Source organism: Phascolarctos cinereus, unplaced genomic scaffold, assembly GCF_003287225.1.
Source record: "Phascolarctos cinereus isolate Bilbo 61053 unplaced genomic scaffold, phaCin_HiC Scaffold_726;HRSCAF=1367, whole genome shotgun sequence".
Classification (NCBI taxonomy): domain Eukaryota; kingdom Metazoa; phylum Chordata; class Mammalia; order Diprotodontia; family Phascolarctidae; genus Phascolarctos; species Phascolarctos cinereus.
Window position 1 is genome coordinate 44787444 of NW_027556098.1, and position 26396 is coordinate 44813839.

The 26396-nt window shown below is 38.0% G+C and overlaps 2 protein-coding genes across 2 annotated transcripts; both read left to right on the forward strand.

The window, feature by feature from the left end:
• Positions 1-5057: 5057 nt before the first annotated feature.
• Positions 5058-5406, forward strand: KRTAP7-1 (keratin associated protein 7-1). The gene has a single exon (XM_020973858.2). The coding sequence runs from the start codon at positions 5058-5060 to the stop codon at positions 5319-5321; it is 264 nt and encodes an 87-aa protein (XP_020829517.1). The 3' UTR covers positions 5322-5406.
• Positions 5407-21207: 15801 nt separating this feature from the next.
• KRTAP8-1 (keratin associated protein 8-1) lies at positions 21208-21399 on the forward strand. The gene has a single exon (XM_020973859.1). The coding sequence runs from the start codon at positions 21208-21210 to the stop codon at positions 21397-21399; it is 192 nt and encodes a 63-aa protein (XP_020829518.1).
• The last annotated feature ends 4997 nt before the right edge of the window (positions 21400-26396 follow it).

Consider the following 26396-nt stretch of genomic DNA (forward strand, 5'->3'; position numbering starts at 1 on the left):
GGTTGCAAATTTCCTGGCCCTAAGAGGTTTATTCACTTAAACTTTTAAAGAAAAAATAATACCAATACTACACAAATTATTTTAAAAATTCAAAAGAAAGTCAATGGCTCTAACTAAAACATATCTAATCTTTGACCTAGAGACATTATTATTATGCTTATACCCCAAAGAGATCAAATACAGGGGAAAATAACTCATAGGTAGAAAGCTAATTATACTAGCTTTTTTTACATGGACCAAAAATGGAAATTATGAAATTCAACAGTTCTGATTACAAATAAAATAAAGTTCTCTTCACCAGGTGGTGAGTCAAATGAAACCAATTATAAAATGTCTACACATGCTCCATAGTCTCTCCAAGATGCTACCTTTATATGTCCTGATTCTCAGGGGAGGAATTTCCTCAGAATCCTCTACTTAGAGAATTTGATTTAATATTTTATATTTTTGTTGAAATTCTAGTAATTTATTTTTGTTTGGGGGCATATAATTGAGCAAAATACTGCTTTGATAACCTGCTTTATTTGCCCTCCATTGACAATAATTTCTCCTTTCTCTCTTTTTTTAATTTTGTTGATTTGTCAGTGTGTTTTTAGAGTTAAAAAATTTTCCCTAAGCATTAGCTCAGATGCATCTTGACAATTTTGTACTTTTATCTAATTTTAGTTATTTTCTTTGATAACATTTTTCTTTGACTTACTCATTTTTAAGCTTATTAACATAATTGATATGAATTATTAATATAATTTCATTTCCATTTAAGTCTGAATTATTTCCTCAAATTCTCCTTATTCATTATGTGTTATTATGTCATGGTCAATAAGAGATGTGCTTTTACTATTTCATCTGTTCTTCATTTGTTTTTGAGCATTTTGTGCCCTACTTGTAACAGTGCTATGTAATGCTCAGAAATATAGTTAAAAATACATGTATGTACGTGTGCATATATTTTTATATTTCCCAGCATTCCAGAGTACTATTTTTAAAATCAACTGTATGGTAGGACACAAAGTATATAAACATAATATCTATAATATGTTATATACATATGTAACAAATGTGTAATATTATGTATCTTATGCCTTATCATATGTATAGTCTTTTAAATTGGGCTCTATCATCTATATGTACATGTACGAACATATCTGTTACTTAAAATTATCATTAAGCAATTGTCATATGAATGCATTAATAATATATACATATGCACATGTGTATGTATATGTGTGTAGGTGGTTAACCCAGATATAACTCCCATATATAACCAGCAGGTGTCACTGTGAGACTAGGTTTAGTTAGAAGAGGTTTTTCCCGCTGTAGGAATGTGGGCTTGGCAGATATTTCTCAGACCACAGTTTTCTTCTTCTGGGTCACCCCAGAGGTATGATCTTCCATTCATCTATGCTCCTACTTCACTTCCTCTGCATTAGAGGTTGAGGCTTCCCTGTTGTGCCTATGTTCTAAGCTACACCTGAAACTATTCAAGATTGAATCATTTTTAGCCTAGAGCAATGGTTGTAATTCACCAAGTAAACAGGGAAGAGCATCTCTCTCAGCTATATTTAGGAGCTTATAAAAATTTATTATGAAAGATAGCGTTGTATAGAGAATGAAGAGCTGGCCCAGGAGCTAGGAAGAACTTAGCTCAAGTATTACCACTGATGCATATTGGTTATATGACCCTGGGCAAGTCACTGAATTTCTTCCTTCTCTGGACAATTCTTTAAAAAAAATGTTGGAGGGAAGGTGCCTACCTGCATTGGCAGGGGGCTTGCTCATCCAGCAGTTCCTTATAAAATGAAACCACAAGTTTCATCACTATCCTTATAATGTAGCAACTATTAATGAGTAATTACCAAAAAATTCTCCCTTACTTTCAGCTCAAAATTCCCTATTTGGGATGAAATCCTGATTATTTTAGACAAAGGTTCAGCTCTTCACTTCTGTTGTAATCCCCACCCCCACCCCCCCACACAACCTTCAGTGAAATTAATATATATTAATTATTAAAATGAATGCTGCTTGCAGATCACATCACCAACTTAAAAAGACTGAGATGACCTGAAAACAGAACTGGGAAATACCTGTTTGACAAGTATACACTAGGAGGAAATTGTAAAAGTTTCTCCAAATATGCTAAGGCCTTGGGGCCATGAGCTTGGATACTCCAAACACATAACTCTTCTCTCTCGGAAGAATAAAAAGTTGGCATCTAAAAGAAGTTAATTATGCTAATGAATGAAATTAATATATTAATTAATTATTTTAACATACATACATGCATCACAAAGCAGTTATGATAAACCACACTTTTTTTAAAGGAAAAAAATTAAAATTAGAAACAGGTTAAAGAAACAGAGAAAATCACATAGAAAATGCTTGCAAGCTGTGGATGTGGAGGAAGCACATGATAGAGTTAAACCTATTGCAATTCTCAAAAGAAAGAGTCACTAACAGTAGTGTCTAGTCCCAGAATCTGTATTGTCCAACAGCTACGGGGACCTCTTTACTCTCTTTTGTGACTATCTGCTGTGGCTGCCAACATTATATCCTGAGCTGCCATCTTCACCCCTCCACTGCCCCAGTCAAAAGCTCCAGGGCTGCAGGATTTTGACTTTCTCCCCTCCCACAATCTCATATGCCATTTGGGGCATTTTTAGAATGAGTTTAACAATAAATACTTGTTAATTGCAGAAGACTGGCTATGAATTATGTTTCTATCCTCTTGGCAGAGAGGTAGCAGACTAGAAGTGGAGGCTGAATTCTATGTGTGAATTTGTTTTATTTGGCTATCATTTGTTACAAAGGAGACGAATGTGTGGGGGGCAAGGCAACACTCCACTCCCCAATCTGGAGAGAAAGGGGAAAGGGTAGTGATAGAGATGCCAAAAGGAAAAGAAGAAAAGAAAGAAAATACTGTCAACAAAACATTTTTTAACACAGGAAAGCTGAAGGAAGTTCAGATGGGCAGTGTTGGAGCTACCATGTTAAATTTACAATATACTCTCAAGAAAGGCTTTACATGATAAAAGTTCGTAGAGTCATACATCTTTTGTTCTTTGTATAAATAAGTGTTCGTGTTTGTCAAGTTCAAGGAAAATTCACAATCTAGAATTCTCTAACTTGTGTCAGAAACAAAATTTGCTTTTAAAAAGATTTGAAATCCATAGAATTAGCTGCATTGAAAAGAAACCTGGTCCTTGAGATTTATCATTACCACAGTGACAAGCAATGGTCACAGGAGTCATAAACGAAAAGAAGAACTGAGTGTTGTTACATTCTTACACATAATTGATTAAAATGTTCAAGCTTGCTTTCCCAGGAATTGTTAACCACCAAGCATAACAATCTATCACTTTGATATCTGAGTTCCTTCAAGTTTCAACGGTGTAGCCATTCTCTAATAAGGCATCAGAATGTTTAAAGAGATTTGACAAAAAAAGGTGGGGTGGTATAGTTCAAACAGTGTGCTATTAACTAGATGGATGCCCATAAATACAAGAATTGTAGCTTAACTTGAGCTATCCCGTGATTTGAGACAATTACAGCCTCATCTGATGCTGCCATCTAAATGGCAATATGTATGTTTTCTACTTGTTTATGTTACTAAATGAAACACAAAGCCAAGTGCAAGAGATCATATACTGCTCTAATAATAGGAATAATTCACACTTATATAGTGCTTCATAAATGCTTTCTTCACAACAACCCTGTAAAGTAAACAGTGTAAATAGCATCGTGGTGTTGTGGTTACAGTGCTAGATTTAGAGTCTGGAAAACCTAACTTTGAATCTTACCTCACATACTAGCTGTGGGACCCTAAGCAAGTCACTTTGCCTTTCTTGGACTCAGTTTCCTTATCAATAAAATGAGGATATAATAATAGCACCTACATCATAGCATTATTGTGAAAATCTAATGATCTAAAGCAGAGGTGTCTAACAGGGGGCCAGCAGGTACATTACAGCTGCAATACTCCCCAATAAAACCCCAATCAGATAAAAATGCAATTGGGCAATATCTAATAAAATAAATAAAAATATTATATAACACAGATATGTTAATATGTGTTTTTCTAAGTCAATATGCTGTCTGCAGGGATCCTTATGTGTGATTTACTGGACTCCATTTCTGTTTTGAATTCAATACCATAATCTAAAACACTTTGAAAACACTAATCAATATTATTGTTGATATTCTGTTGTTCAGTCATGTCTGTCTCTGCTCAACCCCATGGATGTTTGTCAATTGGGTTTTCTCAGCAAAGATACTGGAATGGTTTCCTATTTTGTTCTCCGGTGTGCTCCTATTTTATAGATGGCAAACTGAGGCAAATATAATTTAAGTGACTTGCCCAGGGTCTCATAGTAAGTGTCAGAGGTCAGATTTGAACTCAGAAATTCCTGACTTGAAGACCAGTGCTCTATCTGCTGCACCACCTACCTGTCTTTACTTTCACTCTGTTTATGAAGCTACTGAAACTCAGAAAAGTTAAATGATGTTCCTAAGATCAGAAAACGTCCAGAGAGAAACTAACTCTAAATCCAGTGGTCTTTCTGGTGAATCATGTTCTCTAATACCATGTTTATCAATGAACAAAAGACCTGTTCTACATCTTTGCTTTGAGCTAAAAGAGAGAAAAAGTGACTTCTTCCTTTATATAAAGTTTACTGATATTTGAAAGGTCAATGGAAATGAATTCAAAATCTAAAGTCAGCAATAACACATGATAGAAAACAAATAATAACTGAACTACAAAACTCTGATTAAATGAGTTCAATTATACCTCAGAGGTACCCATCATTCTTTGAAGACACAGCACATTCCTATCTAGCCAGCAAAGCTACCTTAGTCTTTTACAATGAGTTTAAAAATCTCTTTATATGTCATTATGAATGAAAATAATGGGATTCTTCATGCAAATTAGCATTTAAAAAAATCGAGAGAGGTGTGTCACATTCCCAAGTCAAATATATAAAAGCTTCATGCAGAAGAAGAAATTCATACTTCACTAACTTGCTCCTAGCAATCTAGCCAAGTCTTCAACACCTGCTATCATGACTCGATTCTTTTGCTGCGGAAACTATTTCCCAGGGTATCCTTGCTATGGTACCAACTGGCACAGAAGCTTCAGAGCCACTCCCTTGAACTGTGTTGTGCCACTGGGATCTCCCCTGAACTATGGACAAGGTTGCAATGGCTACAGTTCTCTAGGTTATGGCTTTGGTGGTAGCAACTACAGCAACCTGGGTTGTTGTTATGGAGGCAGCTGTTGCAGACCATGGGGATCTGGCTCTGGCTATGGCTACAGCACCTATTGAAGACATGAAGACAGCCAACAGAGTGAACAATTTTAATATCAACTGCACAATCTATCCAGGAAGAGGTTCCAGGAAGTGTTGGAAGGATCAGATTTCATCACTAACATTTTGCCAGATTATCAGCAATGTTTTAGCACTTTGATGCTCCTGAGAACCCAGCTCTTGAGACCTCTAGAGTTTCTTCACCTGAACTAAAACTCATTTAAAATCATATGATGACTTTCATTTTTCCTGAATGTTAACAATGAAAAACGTATTTTGCTTCAAGTTTTCTCTGTGATTTTGTTTCTCTACTTCTGCCTAGAAGTATTGCAAGTTGGGAGTGAGAAGGGTGTTGGGGATTTAGCTTACTAATAAAACCGCTGCATTTGAAATACCAACATTGTCTTTGTCCTGATTGTTTATATCGCTGTGAGCTCTTTATGTACTCTAACTTACCAGCCACAGTTACTAACTTGTAGGGAGAACTATGACCAAATCCTGTGAATCTATGACCTGGGTAAAGGGAAAGGTCATCTCATTGTTCACCTTTTGTTGTAATGTTGACTTTTGAACCTCCTTAAATACAGCTGCTTGTACATTTTCTCTCCCTTTAGACTGAGTTACTTGACAGCAGGGACTGTCCTTTGGCTTTTTGTTTCCCTTGCACTTGGCACAATGCTTAGTACACACAGTGTGTATTTATAATAAATGCTACTTAATTGATTGATTACTAGAGTAGTGTGTCTAGAGTCCCAAGGGTGTATGGGGTGCTGGGGAAGGACTAGCACCTCTAGCGTGAGGGCTTACTGAGCCCTTTTCAGGGCTGCTCCATCCATCTTTGGTGTCCCCTGTCACCTAGCTCTCATCGTTGCTTTAAGAAGCTGTAGCATGTGGGGCAGCAACACCCCTGCACAACTATCTTGGAAGACAGGTTGAGGGTAACCTACAAGACTCAAACTCCTCATTGAGTTAGGGAGATGTCTACCCTAAGCATGTGAAGACTTCCTCTAGAAAAATGGGTAGATAAGAACAATTTGTTCCAAGAGCCATGAAAGCAGCTGAAACTGGCATTGTGAAACGTTCAGAGCTCGGTTAGACATTGAAAACACCAAGGTAATCCACTGTAGCTGAGGCCATTGTCAGTCATCCTGACTCAGGAAGAGAGAGCGAGACTGATGACTGCACAACTTTACCTCACTTAAGATCAATTCACTCACAAGTCATCCCCTGTGATGTCATTGGTCCTCTTTGAAAATGAAGGATCAACAACCACTAAAGTAGTTGTGGGGGAAAGCTGGGTTGCAATGCTTCTTCCTACTCTGATGTTTTGATTCGTTCTCCTCCATCTCTTTATAATAGTCACTCTTTGGTCCCACTCTTCCAGGGACAGGCTGTCTATAATATTTTACAGGGCACTTTGAGTGGTCAGGGTGTGTCTTCTCTACTACCATTGGCTTGTACTAATTATGTTTCCCCCATTATTGGGGGTCTGTACCTAGGGCTCCAGCTCCATTTAACTATTTAACATCAACTTACTTTTACAAAAGGATATTTACTGGATTGATAAAGCAAAAATAAGCTCATAAGCATTTCCCCTCTATCCCCCCTCCCCCATCTTCAGGAGCATATTTTCCCTTACATCAAACTTAGCTCTTTCTTACATAGTCTTGGTCCCACCATGAAGACATCCAAAGGCAGCATTTCTGCCAGTTGATTCCTTGTCTTAGCTATGACTGGATTAGGGCCCCAAAGGTTACTCTCAGGGATTAATCATTGCCCCTTGCATATCAATGCTGCATTTGGCTGCAAAAGCTGGCCTGGATTTCGACTCCTGAATTCCTGTAGGACTCTCTCTCTCTCAACCTCTTGAAATTCCCAAGGTTGGAGACTACATTCCTTCCACCTCAAGTGGAGAACAAGCAAAAATGCCAAGGACTGAGGTCTGTTTCTTAGGGCTTAAAAATTTCAGAAAGGAGGAGTCCCTAGAGCCTCTCCACGTAAGACATTGTCTCTTAAACTCCATATGCAGAATATAGTTCCCAAATGAAACCAAAAGAGAGAGATAGTCGGTTTCCTAGGCCTTCTTGAGGCTAACTCGATTCCCATCAAAAAAGCATCCTCCCAAGAACCTGGTTAATAGAGTGGAAGCAGTTTCAAAATGTCTATGCATGCTCCACAGTCTCAAAGGCACTTCTCTTAAATTGTAAACACAACTCTCCCAAAAGAAAGTTTGTCCTTTCTAATTAGAAAGATGCTGTCTCAGATTCTTAAAATCTAGCCACTGATCAGATTCTTATAATTTAGCCAATAGCTCACAGATGCTCAGATTCCTTAAGAGTCTGGCTAATATGATGAATGCTCTAATAAATCTTTGTTTTTGGCTGAAAGAAGGCTTGGATTGATTTGGGTTGAATTCTCTGAACAGGACCCACTTGTTGTGATTTTGGGGTCCCAGCACCCCTAAACCTCAACATTTTGGTGGCCCATATGGGGAAACTGCCTAACCCCAAGTTCTTCTCCAGCCAAGACTGGAAGGTACGTAAGCCTCTCCCCCTTCTTTCTTGCTCTGCAGTTGGGGTCGCTCTCCAAGCACCAAGGCTTGGAGCTGCTTTTCAGGCAGACAGTTACAAGGCTGTCTCGTGCAAGGCTTGATGTTCTCAGGCCCTCTGTCCACTGATTTGGTTCAAGGTCATGGACCTAGGTACACCTTCCACAGCATAGAGGACATGGACAGATCCCCTATCTGGAAGCATACGCTTTGACATGACATATGCATATGACAATTTTGTCAATTCTCTCGGTGCTAGGGAATCGGGAAAAGTGCAGTTGTTTTTTTGTTCCCTGAGGCTTACTTACTCCCTTCTCTCTATACCCCTGAATCCTCCTTCATGGAGGTTACAGGGGAAAGTTAGAACAGCTAAAAAGCATTTTAGCATATTCTGGAGGTTTTGTGATAAATCATTAAGGAATGTTTCAAAACTCTGTACAACCTGGTCACTCTCTTCCTTTGAGTCAAGATAGTATCTGTTAACTCCTCTCATAGGAGAAGAGAGTTTCACCCTTTCCCCTTCATCTTTGGTTTTGCCCTCCCCCTACCTGGGGAAGGGAAGGAGGGGGCAGGGCAGCAGCTACAGCATGGGCTCCACTGGCAATGGCCTTGGGCCCTAGGGCCACCTTACCTGGAATCATCACCCAGGTTCAGCACATCCTGCTCAAGGTAAAGAAGCTGGCCTCTGAACTTGGTCTTTTCTATCAGATTTCTGTCTTCTAGACTACAGGCCATTCACCCACAGCTGATAGCAAACAACAGGAACCAGCCAATGTCCCCACATCATTCCCTAGATGCAGCCCGTGCTCAGTTCCAATTAACCTCCTCTTTGGGACCCCCTTGAGGCAGGGACAGCTCTATGCCCCAGCAGGGAAGCAGTTTCAGAAGCCAAGACCTTCAACCCTTACCCCAAAAGAATTTGGGTCACATTTGTTTGAGAGGGGAATGATGGGGTTGGGGATCTGGACCCCAGAAAGGAAAAACTCTGAATTTTCCCCTATGGCCAAATCTCTGGTGTTCACCTGAGGATATAATCCCATCAACTGCCCTTTTCTTATCACCTACATCTAATCTCCCAATTCTCTGTTACCCTTAACCTAGCCTAGCCCTCCATTGTCTTACCTCCCTAAGGACCCCTGCCACTTCTCACCATTAATCCTAGCTAGGCTCCATTCTCCCTTGGCCACGTGGTCCAGGTCCCTGGCATTCTATTACCTCACAGTCCAGGACTACTTGGCCACTCCTAGATCCCTCCCACAGTCTTTCTGTATATAAGGTGTATCTTGTCTCCATTAAGGTGCTCGGATTCTCATAATCTAGCCAATAACTCACACATGCTCAGATTCCTTAAGAGTCTGGCTAATATGACAGATGTTCTAATAAACCTTGTCTTTGGCTGAAAGATGTTGTTCCAAGTACTCTGTTCCTGCCCCAGAGCCCCAGTGCATCTTAATCGACAAGTAAGATAACTTATTAAGTATCATATAATTTTTTCTCCTCACTTTCACAACTAAACTCTTTTAAGAAAGTCACTCATAATTAGTGCCTCTAATTCATCTCCTCTTAATCACTTTTTAAAAATAAATGTTTTCCCCCAATTAAATATAAAAACAAATTTGAACATTAGGGTTTTTTTTTTAAGTTTTGAGTTCAGAATTCTATTCCTCCTTCTCTCAACTATCCCATCGCTGACACAATAAGCAATATGATATAGGTTTTACATTGCAATCACATAAAACATTTCCATAATGGTCAATTTGTAGAAGAAAATTCGAACAAAAAAAAAGAAAGAAAGTGAAAAATAGTATGCTTTGGTCTGTATTCAAATGCCATCTGTTCTTTCTCTGAATGCTTCATCATGAGTCCTTTGGAATTGTCTGAAATCATTGTATTGCTGAGAAGAGCTAAGTCATTCACAACTGTTCATCATACAATATTGCTGTTACTGTGTACCATATTCTCCATTCTGCTCACATCACTTTGTTTTAGCCATTCATGTAAGTCTTTCCAGGTTTTTCTGAAATCATCCTGCTCATCATTATAATTTTATATCCCAATAATATGTCATTGCAACTATATACCACATCTTGTTCAACCATTCCCCAATTGATAGACATTCCCTCAATATCCAGTTCTTAGCAGCCACAAAAAGAACTGCTAAAAATATTTTTGTATATATAGGTTCTTTTCCTTTTCGTTTTTTAACTCTTTTAACACTTTAGTAGTAATATGTTAGATCAAAGGTATGCAGTTTGATTGCCCTTTGGTTGCATTGGTTTTGTTTGTGCAAAACCTTTTTAATTTAATAAAATCAAAATTATCCATTTTAAAATTTTAATGCTCTCTATATCTTCTCTCACTCTCTTCTAAACCTTCTGCAATATTGCTCTGACATCATCATTCAACTAAAACTGTTTACTTTAAAGTTACTAATGATCTCTTACATGGGAAGTCTAGTCTTTTGATCTCCCTGCAGCCACTGATGTTGTTGACCAGCTCCTTCTCCTGAATAGGCTCTCCTTTTAAGCACTGATCTACAAGGGGAGTGACCTGGGGGAAGATCCAGCAAAAGTAATTGATGAGTGATCAGAGAGAAAGGAGGACAGAATGGTGTTTAAGAAGAGAGCCTATTCAAGAGAAGGAGGTGATCAACAGCATCAGTGGCTGTAGGTAGGGTGGTTAGCTAAGGCTTAAGTTTTTGTGCTCTCTCTCTCGCTCTCTTGCTCGCTCTCTCTCTCTCTTACTCTCTCTCTCCTTCTCTCTCTCCTTGTAGCAAAGGATTAGGGAAGAGATTCTTTATGTACTCTGTGCCTTAATACTAACTGGAAGGAGAATCCCATCATGAGTGGAATGTACTTATACAGATGACTTGAAGTTACTGTACCTCAAGTTCTTTGTGCCTTCTACCTTCTTATTTCCTTTTCTGCCCAAAGGACTAAAGTTCCTCAGGATAGGTTTTCCCTACCCAACCAATCCAAGTCATTGGTAGAATTCTTGCACACAGCAGTGGTGGACATGAGTTTTCACATAGCTTGAGAGACAATTCCAATCGTAGACTTTTTCATCTTTAGAGTTTACCTTGTGAATAAGCTTCCAAGTTTGAGGGTTCAGAAATAGGCTTCCTAGAGGGAGACTTGCCAACACCAATTAGAACCATATCTAGGAACAGGGAGCAGGTAGGAAATCTGGACCTTGTTAACCTTCTATGATAATGCTGTAAATTGTTCAGACTAAAGTGAAGGGAAGGTTATTTGTTCAGAAGCCTCCAAAGTGTATCACCCAGAAAGAATATAATAGGTGATTTCTATATCTGTTCACAGTGGTCCTTTGCATTGTATTCAATTTCTGTATGGTGAAATAAATGTCTATTACCCAATAAGCATTTGGCACACTGCACATCTGAGTGTTTGGGGGCTATATTGCACATATTTGAGGAAGCCTAGACATGAGCTTTTGTTTTTCAGATTTCCATAGAGCACAATTTGGTGGGGAGAAGGCAATTGGGGTTATTTGCCCAGGGTCACACAGCTAGTAAGTGTCCAAGGTCAGATTTGAACTCAGGTCCTGACTCTAGGGCTGGTGCTATATCCACTGCACCACCTAGCTGCTACTCCATGGAGTGTAATTTGAGGGAAGAAAAATAAGAAGTAGCGTAAGTCAATCAATCAACAACAATCCATTGCTATGTGCCAAGCAATTACTCTCAAAGAATTTAATTTCCATTAGAGGGATAGAGCATGTTTTAAAATACGTAAATACAGGATCTAAGGAACAGAAACACACAGCAATAGAGAAGCACAAACAACTAGGGGAATAGAGAAAAAATATTCTGGAAAAAGGTTTTCCTTGAGCTGAGTTTTAAAAGGAAGTAGAGTTTCCAAGAGGTAGAGGTGAGGAGGTAGCACATTGTAGGCATGGGATACAGCCAATTCTAAGAAACTAAAGCTAAAATTGCAATGTCATGTTATAGTAAGCCAGCCTGACTAGAGTAGAAAGTGTGTGACAAGCTTAAAAATTTAGACAGGAGTCAGAGTGTTAAATTACAAAGAGAGATATTTGTCCTTTATCCTAAAGGCAATGGGGAGCCATTTAGAGTTCTTCAGCCAAGGACTAATGTGGTCAGACCTGCCCTCCAAGAATATCAGTCTGGTAGCTATGGAAGGAGGAAGGATCATTACAAAGTGACTAGATACTGGGAGATGAATTAGGAGGCTATATTACAACAGCCTGGGTCAGGGGTAGGGAACCTGTGGCCTCGAGGCCACATGTGGCTCTCTAGGTTCTCAGGTGTGGCCCTTTGACTAAATCCAAACTTCATAGAGCAAATCCCCTTAATAAAAGGATTTGTTGACCTAGAAGGCCACATGTGGCCTTGAGGCCACAGGTTCCCCACCCTGATGTAGGCAAAAGGTAAATTAATGGTGGTTGTGGTGAAAATAGAGAAAAAGGGAAGTTTAAAAATTCAGGAAGTGTTAGGAGGTGAGATCAACAAGATTTGGTAAATGATAAGATATGGGAGATGAGTTAAAGTGGAGAGTTGAAGACGAGTCCTGAATTGTAAATCTGAGGGACTAAAAAATTTGTGTTGCCCTCAACAGGAATGGGGGTTTAGGAATAGGGGTGGATTTAAGAGTAAAAGTAATGAGTTTTGTATTGGATGTTGTTTGAAATGCCCATGGGACCACACATGCAGCTGTCTAATAGGCAGAGATTCAGGATTGGAACTTAGATGAGGGGAAGATATGTACATTTGGAAGTCATCTGCAAAAAGATGATAGTTGAACCCAGGGGAATTGAAATGATCATGAAGAAAGTGAAGAGAAAGAAGACAGGAGAGAACCAGGAGCATATTCACATGTAGGCAGTGAGATATATGGGTAATGAATCAATAAAGCAGAAAGAGAAGAATCAGCATGAGAAGTAGCAAGGGTACCCATTGAATCAATATGAAAACTTAAGGAGGGGAGAATAAAGACAGGTTGATCAAAACTTATGATTAAAAATGACGAACATAGCAGAGAGGCAAAGAAAAATGGGGACTGAGAAAATGCATTTAGGAATAAAGATAGCATTGGTGAGTGTGGAAAGGGAAGTCAGATTACAAGTAATAAGAACTGAGTAGAAAGCAAGAATGTGCTGGATCTCAATTATACTGAAAACTAATTGTTAAATTTTCAGGGTGAGTATTTATATCTCCAAAACAGGCAAACACTACAGATAAGGGTTTGATTTATTGCTTTGTTGTTGTCTAAACTTAAGAAAGTTATAATGAAGATTTAGCTTAAAACTTAGAAGTGTGTCATGTGTACTTTTTTTTTTAGAAAGATGACAGAGACAGTTGGTAGTATAGTGGATAGAGTGTTAGACCTGGAGTTAGGAAGACCTGAGTTCAAATCCAATCTCAGACACTTACTGATTGTGTTACTCTTAGAAAGTCTCTTAATCTCTGTTTGCTTCACTTTCATCACCTGTAAAATGAAAATAATAGCAGTACCCATTTTACAAAATTGCTGTGAGAATCAAATAAGATGATAATCATAAAAAGCACTTGGCACAGTGTATGGCATATAAGAGCATTTATATAAATGCCAATTTCCTTTTCTTTATTCTCTCCTCCCACCCTTATTTACCTGTATACTCATGGCAGGAGGTATAAAGTGGAGGCAATGAGTATAGAAGAGATTTTTCAGGAGTTTGAAAATGAAAGAGAGATAAAAGGATGATAGCTTGAAAGGCTGGTAAAATGGAGGTCATTTTATTCTTGCTTATTTTTTAAACTGGCTCTGATTCCAGCCATCATTAAAGAGTGATATTTTTAAGGAAAGGACACAACTAATCAAGTTAAGACGGCAGAATGAGAGGCAGAGTGGAGAGCCTAGCTCACCACTATTTCTTCTCCACAACAATCTAGAAAGTGTACTCTTCCAAATTCTGACTGGGAAAGCCAAGAAAAAGTCATAGTGGAGTTATTTCCAGCCCATACCAGTTTTGGGAGATAGAAAGAGAGGCCTGTGGTCCAGCTAGGAGCGTGTGGAGGTAAGGAACATTCTAACACCTGGGGACAGAATGAAGCCCAAGACAGGATACAATTACAAGAAGCACTAAGACAAAAGGAGATCCCAGAGGATCCCTGAACTGGCACAAGGAGAAGAAATGGTTACTATATGGCAGCTCTGTTGCTCATTATACAGTTCCAGGTTATGGATATTAGGTGGAAAGGTTTTTGCTAAGCGTGGGCTCTAACTGTGTCCTGAACAAGGAACAAGTTCTGGAACTGTAGCTGTGTGGCTCTGATACCAGGTGGAGCAATGACTCAACTCTAGCTTTTAGCCCAACATTTAAGCCTGAGGTGGAATAACCAGGCCAGAAATCTCATACAAAAGAAGAGCAAGCAGTCTAGTCATTTGAACCTATGGAGTCTCACGATGGGCTAACAGTGACTGAATCCAGCAGCAGTCTAATGAAACACAACCACAAACAAGACAAAAGAGCCAAACCTGGGCCAGGAACTTGCAGACCTCAGACCAGAACAGATCTCTCCTCAGATCACAAATCACTTTGGGAGCACTAAAAACTTGCAAGCCCCTGGACTGCATTTCAAAAGCAGTAGACATCTTTTCTGTCTGTTAAAGTACACAGAGCCCAGTACTGACATAAAGTCCAAAGTCAATAAGTAGACAGGAAGAATGGGCAAACCAAAAAGGATCCCACCATAAAGAGCTACTATGATGACAGGGAAGCTCAAGACATAAACACAGAAGCAGAGAATAATTTGAAAACATTTACAAATAAAGCCTCAAAGAAAAATGAAGTTTAGGCACAAGCCCAACAAGAATTATTTGAGACTTGTATGGTCTGATGCTGAGTGAAGTGAGCAGAACCAGGAGAATGTTGTACACAAAAACAGCCACATTGTGCAATGACTAATATTGATAGACTTAACCCTTCTCAGCAATATAAGGATCTAAGACATCTCCAAAGGCCTGATAATGGAAATCCACAAAGAAGAAAGAACTATGGAGTTTGAATACAGATCAAAACATACTATTTGCTATTTTTTTTCTTCTGTTGTGTTTTGTTTCCTCTTTCTGGTGGTTCCTCCTATTGGTTCTAATTCTTATTTACAACATCATTAATGTGAAAATATGTTTAATAGGAATGCATATATACAGCCTATATCAGATTGTGCACCATCTTCAGGAGGGAGGTGGGGATAGAGGGGGAGAAAAATTTAAAACTCAAAAGCTTATGGAAGGGATTGTTGATAAATCAAAATAAATTAATAAAAAATATTCGAAAAATTAAAGAAAGAATTGAGGGTTTTTAACGGCTAAAATGTTTTAAAAAACAAAATGTGAGCTATATAAGCAAGGTATGAAAAGATAATTAACAGCTTGAAAAAAGGGGAAAATCATTGAAGAAAATAACTTCTTGGAAATTAGAATTGAACAAATGGAAGCTAGTAAATTAATGAGATATCAAGAAATTATAAAATAAAATCAGACATCTAAAAATAGAAGGAAATGTAAAATATCTCATAGGAAAAATAATTGATCTGGAAAACAGATTGAGAAGAGGTCACTTAGGAATCATTGGACTACACAAAAGCCATGATCAAAAAAAGAGCCTAGATATCATATTTCAAGAAACCATATAAGAAAACTGCCCAGATCTCTTAGAACCAGAGGCAAAAAGACTCCACTGGACTTCTTCTAAAATAAACCCCCAAAAGAACATTTCCAAGAATATTATAGCCAAAATCTAGAGCTCTCAGGTCAAGGAAAAAAATACTGCAAACAACCAGAAAGAAAGAATTCAAGTTCCAAGGGGTTACAGTCAGGACCACACAAGAGTTAGCAGCCACCACCATAAAGGAATAGAGAGCTTGTAATATGAGCTAGGCTCATAAACAAGAATAAACTATCCAGGAAACTGAGTACAATTTTATGGTGGGGAGGGGGGGAATTAATCTCTTTATAAACTAGAGGCTTTCTAGGAATTCATGGTGAAAAGACCTGAGAATAGAAAATATGATATAAAACACAGGTGTCAAAGAAGCATAAAAAGAGATGGGACTTTTGAGTCCTCTCTACTACCACCCCCAACTGGAGAAAATACCATTCCTCCCATAGACATTTATGCATTTCTTAACTATTTAATATGTGTAAAACTGCACTGCCACTTTATTAGATTCGTATATTTTTAAATATCTTTTTTTAATATGGTTTTTGAATATCGTTCCTCTAACCTCACTTTCCCCAAAAAGTCTTGTGGTTTGGTTGTATGATTTTAATTTTTAGGAATATTACAGAAGAACTGACTGTATATGTAAAGGGAAAGACCACTATGTAAATGATAGTTATTATAGTAAACTATGTAAATGATAATAATGATACTATGTAAATGATAGCACATTATAGTAAAAAAAAAAAGTAAAAGGATTTGCATATGTATAGGGTAGGGAGAATTCTAGCCCTATCTCAATTAATGTCATCAGGAAAGCCCTCAATTCAATCATTCAATCTACAGATATGATTGGTTTTTAGTGTGTAAATAAGAAAGATCTACTCCATGATACCATTATCAGGTGGGAATGACTGATTAAATCACAGAATCAATAGGTATAGATGTTAAATAATTTTCCTTTAAATGGGTGATTAGATCCTTAATCAATTAGAGAACATTATAGGACTTTGGTCAGTGGCTGAAAGCATATCACATCCCACTGAAAACATGACTAGCCAAGGGAAACATTCATACACCTTAAATATGCATACAAAAATAGAAAATCAATCTACATGCCTCACTAACATTGCATTCTAAATTTAATCCCCCTCATTACACACACACACACACACACACACACACACACACACACACACACACAGATGATGAGTAGGCTCAAACTTAGGATGTAATGTGGTAGAAGTTTGGACTTTAGACTTTGGGGGGGGGGAATGCTTTTATAACTACTATTCTTGCTATTCACTCTTAGTAAATACCTTCCTAAAATCTAACTGAGGTTACTGTCTGACTGTTAATGTAAAGGTACAGGTGTTTTAAATGTAACCCTATAACATTTCCCTTAGAACCTCAAAAGTAGTAATCAGCTATCATCTAGGGACCCCACTTGTGAGCATGAGTTAAAGTTGGGAGTAGCACAGAAGGAGTGTTATACATGCAACAGTGAGTGCCCAGTTGAGGTTGGCTAATAAAAGTTTATAGTGGAACCAATCAGCATAGTTATATGATTTTATCCAGCTGTGCTCTGCACACTAAGCAGGACCAAAGGAAGAATATGAAGAGAATAATTCAGGGTTGGGGTCTGGGAAGAAATGATTATAGGACAATGTCAATGGCAATTCAAATGTAGAAAACAGTGTAAAGGTGAAATGGTTAACTAAAAGGTCAATATTTTGGAGAGAGTAAAGTGAAGCCAGAGTAGGAGTGATATCCTGGGAAAAGAGGATGTAATGGAAATTGTAGCTTCACATTACTTAAGAGTGGTAAGGTACAGAGAGAACTAGAAGGAAAGGAAGTCAGATAATGGAATTTCAGGGTTGTGGATTGTGAACGTGAACACTTGTAGATGATGACAAGATCAAGTGGATGACCATCCCTATGAATGATTAAGGTGGAGTGAAATTGCAGATCATAAAAGTTGAGGAAATTGATAAACTGAAATAAGGATATATGTTGGGACATCAACCTGTAAGCTAAAGTATCCAAGTATAAATGTAGGGTTAAGGTAGAGAGGAAGACTGATAGAGGTACTAAACTCCTTTAGAAAGGAGAGAGAATGATTTGGGGGCTGGTAGATAAAACCTAGGATCAAGATAGTGTGATATATCTGTAAGGAGTCAATCTGAAAGAAAGAGAGATCACTTAATAAAAGTGGTAGGGGAAAGGACCTCACTGAAGAACAAAGAACATTCCTATGTCCCTTCATTTTCCACTGCATTAGAAGTCACGAAAGAAGGTAATCCAGTAATAGAAAGGATGACAGGGATGGAGTGTCTTCAAAGGAAAGCCAAGTTTCTATAATTGAAAGATGTCTAAGAAGTCTAATATAAAGGACAGTAGTTAGGAAGGGAAGGAGGAATGAACAAAAGAAGAAGAGAAGGGAAAGGGTGCCATGGGCCATAATGGAAGGGGAGGGATAGAGTTGGATAGGACCAAAAAAAGATAAAGTTGCTATAGAAACTGACCCTCTTGGAATCAGACCCCACAAGTTCAGAGTCCCTGAGGGGCCCTGGTCCATGGGTCATGGTGGAAATGAAATATATACATTTTAAAAAGTTACCCACAGGATATGCCCTAAACCTTCAGAAAAAAAAGGAACAGATGGGGTGGAGTGTCATGTCCCTAATTATGTCACCTTGGTGGCTGGGCTGGTTTCTATTTTTTACTTCCTATATTTCTGTAACTGAGTTTATGTTTCTACTTTATTTGCCCTGATACTTCCATGATACCATGAGGAGAAGGTTTTCCAGTTCTTCTCCCCTTGGATATGACTACCAGACTTCTAAAGTGGGTGGATTCCCAAACTACTTCACTGTTGTCAGCACTTCTCATAACTTACCATTGATAGAATGCATTAAAGCAAATATTTCTTCCTCTAAATATTTCTTCCTATAAATTATATTGTGAAACACCTGACAGCTATTTATTTGAGGTGCTTTCAGTAGCACCTAGAAAGCTCATTACACAGCAAAGCAGAACTAAAATGTAAAAACGTTTCATGAGAATACTTCACATGTTCCACATCAAATGGTAGAGTCATGTTTATCTGGTGTAACCACAGAGAAATTGAAAAGTAGCTCAGCCACAAAAATGTCAAGAGTGAAGGAAGTTGTCATTTATTTTTAGCTGTGAAACAGCATAACTCAGTGTACCTGGAGATTCAGCTGAGGTCTGTAAAAAGATGTGTTTTATCATATGAAAGCCAGATTTTACCATAGCTATTCCCAAATTATTTCTTCCTCTCCCTCTCCTTCATTGGATTGATATAGGCAACTGCCACTGAGAAACTTCTTCTACTAATACAAGTCAATAACTTCTCCACAACTTAAAAGTTAAACTCTACACCTTAACGGTTTTTCCTAGGCCACTGAGAGAATGTGACTTGCCTAGGGTCATTCAACCAGTATATGTTGAAGGTAGGACTTGAACTCAAGTCTTCCTGAATTCCTTCTAGAGGTAGCTGGTAGCCTATGTAGTATTGGTCCTGGAATCAGGAATACCTGAGTTCATATCCTGCTTCACACATTTACTAGCTGTGTGACATTGGGCAAGTCACTTAACCTCTGTTTCCTTATCTGTAAAATGGGAGTAATAAAGCACCTACCTTGCAGGATTATTGTGAAAATCAAATGAAATAATATTTGCTTTTTAAAGTGTCTGGCACACAGTAAACACTATATAAATGTTTATTCTGTTCCCAACTCTGAGGTCAGCTCTCCATCTACTGTGCCATATTTCCTCTCTCTTATTTTAAGTTAGAAAGGATAACACTAGCTAACTATTATAAGTGAATCCTAATTGTGGATAGAATGTCAGAAAGAATGAATGTGGCTAAAATAATTATACAGAATACTTCCGAGTTACATTTAATTGATAAATTTTGGCAAAAGAGAGTTGAATTGTAAATCTGAACTGATCAATAAATATGACCAATAGATCAATAGATGTGAGATAGATCAAATAATAGACATTTTTAATTTTAAAAAAGAAAGAGGTCTTATAAATCTAGTACATTCTTGATTTTTTAGATGAGGAAGATTATATCAGGGAAGCTATATGATTTACCCAAGGTTACACAACTAGTTAGTAGCAGAGTTGACACAAGAATCTGTGCTAGAGCATACTACCATTTATTTAGGCAAGATAGATTTGGAAGTAAGCCTTAGTTTAACATCAATGATAATTTACCACATACCACTAGTCAAGAGTCGTGAAATGTCATATGCAAATTATTGAAAGATTCAAATAGAAATGACATTTTGTGCATCATACATTGGGGCTTCAGAGTTGTCATCTATTCCAGAGAAGATGTTTATCTTTGGGGTTTTTTTTTGCTGTTTTTTTGGTGAGGCAATTGGGATTAAGTGACTTGCCCAGGGTCACACAGCTAGTAAATGTGTGAAGCAGGATATGAACTCAGGTCCTCCTGACTCCAAGGCCAGAGCTCTATTCACTGTGCCACCTAGCTGCCCCTCAGAGACGATGTTTGTCAAAAGAGAAAAGTGAATAATTCACCTGCGTAAACAATCACAGACTTTAAGATGATTCTGTTCTTGTCCCCCCATCCCACTAGAAACTAATGGAACTTCTGGTACAATGGCACTTTGAGGACCTTCCCTAATGAATGAATATGTGCTCTTACACAGGTTTAAGCTCTATGTATTTTTGCTCCAAAACTAATGAGATGTCCTTAGTGGACATCCTTAGTGGATATACATGAAAAGTAGTAACTGAAAAGAAAGTCTACATGGATCTGGATAAGGCAAGTGTTTCCAAACTATGTAATCGCTTGTGCTTCTCACCTTTCTACATCTCATTACCAGCAAAAGACCATGGCTAGGAAACAATCACATATTCACTTCCTCAATCTGTTGTTTGTATTTACAAAGTCTCTGCAACACAGTATAGCAAAGCAAGAACTAGATTTTGTCAGAGGGCGGGGTTAATTTTTACTTGTTCTGCTTGAACTGATCTGAAACACGTGAGATAATGTCCTAAGGGGTTCATCAGTTGGAATCTAATTCTTAGTTCTTTAGCACCATACGTCATACAACTGAAGCAAAAAGAAAAACAAAAATTTACGGTTGTATGTTGCTTTGGTTGTATGAACTATTTTACTAAAGAACCAAAAATTTCATGTTAAGTAAATAAGGATTCTTTCAAACAAATCCAAATTAAAGAAAAAGTCCTTAGCTTCGGAGTGGTTTTTGCCTGCTTTGGAATGGCAAAGCAGAATAGTAGTGCATAATCAGAAGTTAGGAATAATCTCAGAGTACTTTTGGGTTCTGTGAAGACTTATTATGGAGGGTCTCTGTGACCAAGTGCTTTGAACACACTGTAAGCCTTTTTTAGTGAAAGAAAACAATGTGTTCAAGAGATTTGTTTTCTGTGGTAAATTACTTGAAAACTTCCTTAACAATTATGCCATCTTGACATAAAAGCACAAGAAGTTAATGATCTCTTTTCATTCAGATTACTATAAAGAATGTTAATAAAGGACTTATGTTATGGCCACACCCTTTAGTGAGCATATATAAAGAAGTCCCAGGACTGAAGAAATTCATCACACCCAAGCAAGTTTGCCACTTAGCTGTACCTTCAACTCTTCACAAAATGCACTGCGGTGTTTTCCCTGGAACTGTCAACCCAGGTTGCTACTGGGGTAGTTATGGCTATCCCTTGGGCTACAGTGTTGGCTGTGGCTATGGCAGCACCTATTCACCAGTGGGCTATGGCCTTGGCTATGGATGTGGTGGTTGTGGACCATATGGCTACAGAAGATATTGGTCATATGGACTGTACTGATTGGCTTAAACAGCTAAGACTTACTGAGTCTGCATCTGCTCACCATTTCTGACATTGCTGTTCTTCTGACTTAGTACCAGCTTACTGTAGAAAGAGCCTGCGAGCCTGGAAGATTAATATGTTGGGCCAACTTTACATCAAGCTGAATGAACTGTATGTTATTCATTTGAACATCTATGGAATGTCAGCACTTTATCTTACAGTTCTCATGAATTTTTCATTACTTTGATCTTTTCTGTCTTCTCAGTCTGTTGAATTTTCAATAAACTTGTTTCAGATTGCATAAGAAAGTATTTTCTAAAGTACAGTTTCATTTCATTCTGTGTAAATTTTCTGCTGCAACTTTGCAACTGATAGAGAATGCAGAGCTATTATTAGCTCTAAGGTTTTCTGTGAGGGAGTTATCAAACCCATACAGACTATGGCTCTTATCCTTGCAGGGATTGATATAAGAGGATAAGGTGGGACCTGGGAGAGGAGTTTCCTGGGGTGGGAGTAGCACATATTGAGGCATGGCATGGGAAATAATTACTGTTGAGAGGAAGCATGTGATCCTTACATGACTCCCACTCACAGCCCTATGAGTAACAAATTATTTTTCTTAGTGTACGATTTCTGAACAAGAATTATCTGCAATAAGTTGAACCCAGGAGTGAAGCCTGTATAATGTTCAAGGCTAGCCTTAGGCAAATTTGTGAAGTAAGCAAAGGTTAATTTAACTCTAGCAATCTCCCTTTTCTATATTCTTTCTCCATCTTGATGGATTCCCTTCTCCATTCCAGTAGCTCCGCTACCTTTTTCTTTCATGTGTACAATTGTTCACAGGACCATAGATGTAGAACAGGGAAAAAAAAAGAGTACTGTAACCCACCGATTTTACAGGTTTAAAAAAAATGAAGTTTAGAGTGGTTAAGTGAATTATCTACCATTATATTTTTTCTAAGGAGTAAGCGGCAGAGAGAGTATTGGAAATCGGCTTCCGTAGACATTAAATTGATGACTCTTTCTATAATACTATGATTTCTTCCTTCTCTTGGAAAGTCTTTGACTTTATATCTACATTTGCTCTGCTTATGTCATTATTTTAGCCCTGCCTTACATTGTGTAATGAAAGGGCTCTTTAGCCTCATAGTAGGTAAATTTGATCTAATATATTAATATGAAGTTAATAAATAAAATTGATAGGGGCACTGCCTCTGATACATAATGGTTTTATGATCTTGCATAATTTATGTAAGCTCTCAGTGATCTAGTCAACTCCTTTAAAACAATTTAAAAAAATTAATAAAATTCTATTTTCTTCCCCTCTCAATTCCCTCCCCCATGAAAAAAAGACAAAATTTATAACAAATATGCATAGTCAAGAAAAACAAATTCCCACATTGGCCACATTGGGGAAAAAATCTCGTTCTTCATTTTCAGTCTATCACCTCTCTATTGTGGCAAATAAAATTAATAAATATAAACTGAGGTACAAAGCTCTGAGCAAAATCAGTTAATTAATAATGATGCATGCAACTTAACAAAGAGGGTCAGACTGGCAACCTCAGTAAATCCAGTGACCCTCTTTATTGACACACAACAAGGAAGGGGTCATGGTGGGTGTGGAGAACAAGTGATAAGTTGTAGGGTTGGGGTAGAAACATTATGATTGATTATACTAAGAAAAATGGGCTGGCATTCATGTGAAGCTAATCACTGCTCCTCTCTATCAATTAAGAGATGTTCATTTTTTATGGGACTCATCCATATCTTGTAAACTTTGCTAGGGGGTCAAAATTACCAAATCATACTAGAGGCTATGGGGGGAGTGGGGAGAGGAACAAAAAAAAACATAGATAAAACACGATTAATTTAATTTTAAGAGTAAGTGAAAACCAAATTATTGGCACCAAAAATAGAAAAGGAGAATTCACAACAAAGGGATAAAAAAGGAAATTATTTAATACTATTTTGCCTAACCATATACCAATAAAACCAATAATTTAAGTGAGATGGATGAATATTTAGAATAATATAAAATTCTGAGATTAACAGAAAAAATGTAGGACTTAAATAATCTGATTTCAGAAAAAGAAATTGAACAAGCCTTAAAAGAACTCCTAAGAAAAAACCAGGAAAAGAGGAATTTATAAGTGAATTATTTGAAACATCAAACAACAATTAATTTCAACATTATATAAATTTATTGGAAAGATAGAAAAAGAGATCTTACAAAATTCCTTTTATAATACATATATAGTATTGATTCCTCAAATCAAGGAGAGATAAAATGGAAAAAGAAGACTCAATAAAAGTAGGAGACAAGATGGCAGAGTAGCGGGGGAAAGTACAGCCGCTATCTTCCCAATAGCTTGTCCATGAAGACCTAGAGAACACACCTGACCTAGTCTTGTCTGGGAAATCCAAGAAAATGTAACAGGGAGAGATTCTTTCCAGCTTAGGTCAGCACAGAGAGAGGTAGACAGAGACACTGAGGATGAAGTATAAGGAATGGTTATACTGAGCATTCCATCTTAGGGAGTGAAAAAGACATGAAGTCCACCAGGGCCTGACCTTGTGCAAGAAACAAGAACAGGTGCCAACTGGCAGTTCTGTCACTCACTATCCAGTTCTAGGCCACAGATATAAGACAGACTGAAAAGAGTACCTTTGCCTAGAAATGGCATTCCAGGGTAAAGAGCTATCATGAGATATAAGCAGTGTATTGAAGAAGGAACAAGTTGAGAAGCAAGCAGCAGCTATGTGGCTCTGACTCTAAGAAGGGATAGCAGATCTCACTTCCATCCTGGAGGCCAGTCTAAAGCCTGCAGCAAAATAACCATGGAAGGAATCATAGACCAAAGAGAAGTCTGCAGCTCTACCACTGAATCATCAGAGCTTTCCAGTTGGTTAATAGTGGCTTCTAAGCAGCAATCTATTGAAACTCCAGCTGGGGCAAGTATATAGGCTTGAAGTGCTCAGATCAGAAATTGACTATACTTCATGCTGGACCAAACCTCTTTAAGAGTAATAAAAGCTTCCAGGTTCCCAACCTAAGCTGTATTTGAGATCTTAGAATAACACAAAACTCAGTGACCCCAAGAAAGCAAGACTAGAATGCACAAGGACATAAGCATAGCCCAGACATTCCCTTCAGAAGTGCACAAAAGGAGCAGCTAGGTAGCATAGTGGATAGAGCACCAGTCCTGGAATCCAGGAGGACCTAAGTTCAAGTCCAGCCTCAGACACCTGACACTTACTAGTTGTGTGACCCTAGGCAAGTCACTTAACCCCAATGCCTTACAAAAACAAACAAACAAAAAGAAGTGCACAGAGCCATGCCTTGAGAAAAATTCCAAAGTCAGGTAGTAAGCTGAAAGAATAAGCAAACAAAAAGAGAACCCCACCATAAAGAGCTGTTATGACAACAAGGACATTCAAGACACAAACACAAAAGAAGAGAATGATGTCAAAATATGTACAAGCAAAGCCTCAAAGAAAAAAATCAGAAACAAGTTCAACTAGCATTCCTGGAAGTCATGATACAAGAGTTATTTTTTTAAGAGTTTAAATTTTTTTTTTATAAATGAAATGAGAGCAGTAGAAGAAAACATTTAAAAAGAAATGAGATCTTTGGAGAGAACTATAAATAGAATTAATAGCTTGGCACAAAACAAACTCCTTGAAAAGAAGAATGGATCAAATAGAAGATAATGACTCCTAGGGACAATAAGAAGCATTAAAAAAGAAAAATGTTAATGTATGTGGAAAACAGGTTGAAGAGAGATCATTTAAGAAACATTGGATTACTTGAAAGCCATAATAAAAAAAAGAATTAAGACATCACATTTCAAGAAATCATAAAAGAAGCCGGTGCAGATCTTAGAACCAGAGGGTAACGTGGAAATAGAAAGAATTTACCTGCTTAAAAAAAAACCCTCAAAATGAAAATTTATAGGAAATGAATTTTTAATGAAAAAAAGAAGACTTCTAAGCACTCCTGATGAATGAATTCCAGAATTCCAGAGATGTGCAGAAACTTTGAAATGCAGAGAAACATGAAAATGTAAACATAAATCATCAATTGAAAGGGACTGAACAAGGGCAAATGTTTTACATTTGAATACAGAGAGATAAAATGTGTGGCCCCTCACAACCATATCATTAAGGGTCACAGGGAAAGTCTAATTAGACAGAGGGCCCAGAATTGTTTCTGTTTTCTTTTGATAATCTTAAGAATGTCAATGGAGGAAAGAGTAATATATTAAGGAGGAAAATCAAACATAATTCTGTCTCCTCTTTGCCTATGATTATGCTTTTACTTTCTTTCTCTTGCTGACTACGAATATGTTGGGGCATAGGGTGCGTTCAGGGCAAACTAGTACCTCTGGTGTGAGGGCTGCCAAGCCCTTTTCAGGGCTGCTTTCCACCTTTGGTGTCCACCTGATTCACCCAACTCTCACCTACGGCTCCCAGAAGCTATAGTATGCCCAGTGGCCATACCCCAGTAAAGCATTTCTGCAGACAGGCTAAATCAGGATGAGGGTAATTGATGGGTCTCAAATTCTTCAGTGAGTTAGGATAATGTTTAGCCCAAGCATGTAAAGACTTCCCCTGGCACAATGGGTGGATGTGAACAATTTGTTCCAATGGCCATGAAGGCAGCTGAAGCAGGTACTGTGGGGAGCTTGATTAGACATCAAAAGTTCCAAGGTCATCCACTGCATCCTGAGCTTGTCTTGCTGCTAGACTTTGATGACTGGAAGACAGAATGAGGCTAACAACTTTGCTCAACTCTGCCTCACTTAAGTCCAATTTATGGACAAATCAAAAGACATCATTGATACCATTTCACCATTTTTACCTACCTTAAAGTCCTGTGGTGACAGGCAAGTGAAAAAGCAATGGATGTGGATATGCTGAGAGCTGTAGTCACAACCCTGCATACAGGTACCCAGAGGGACATTGTCTCACTGGACTGAAGCATTAGTAAGATTCAGCAGCTCCCTGGTTCT

Coding starts and splice junctions, on each gene's coding strand:
- KRTAP7-1 (XM_020973858.2), top strand. CDS start 5,058: ATGACTCGATTCTTTTGCTGCGGAAACTATTTCCCAGGGTATCCTTGC.
- KRTAP8-1 (XM_020973859.1), top strand. CDS start 21,208: ATGCACTGCGGTGTTTTCCCTGGAACTGTCAACCCAGGTTGCTACTGG.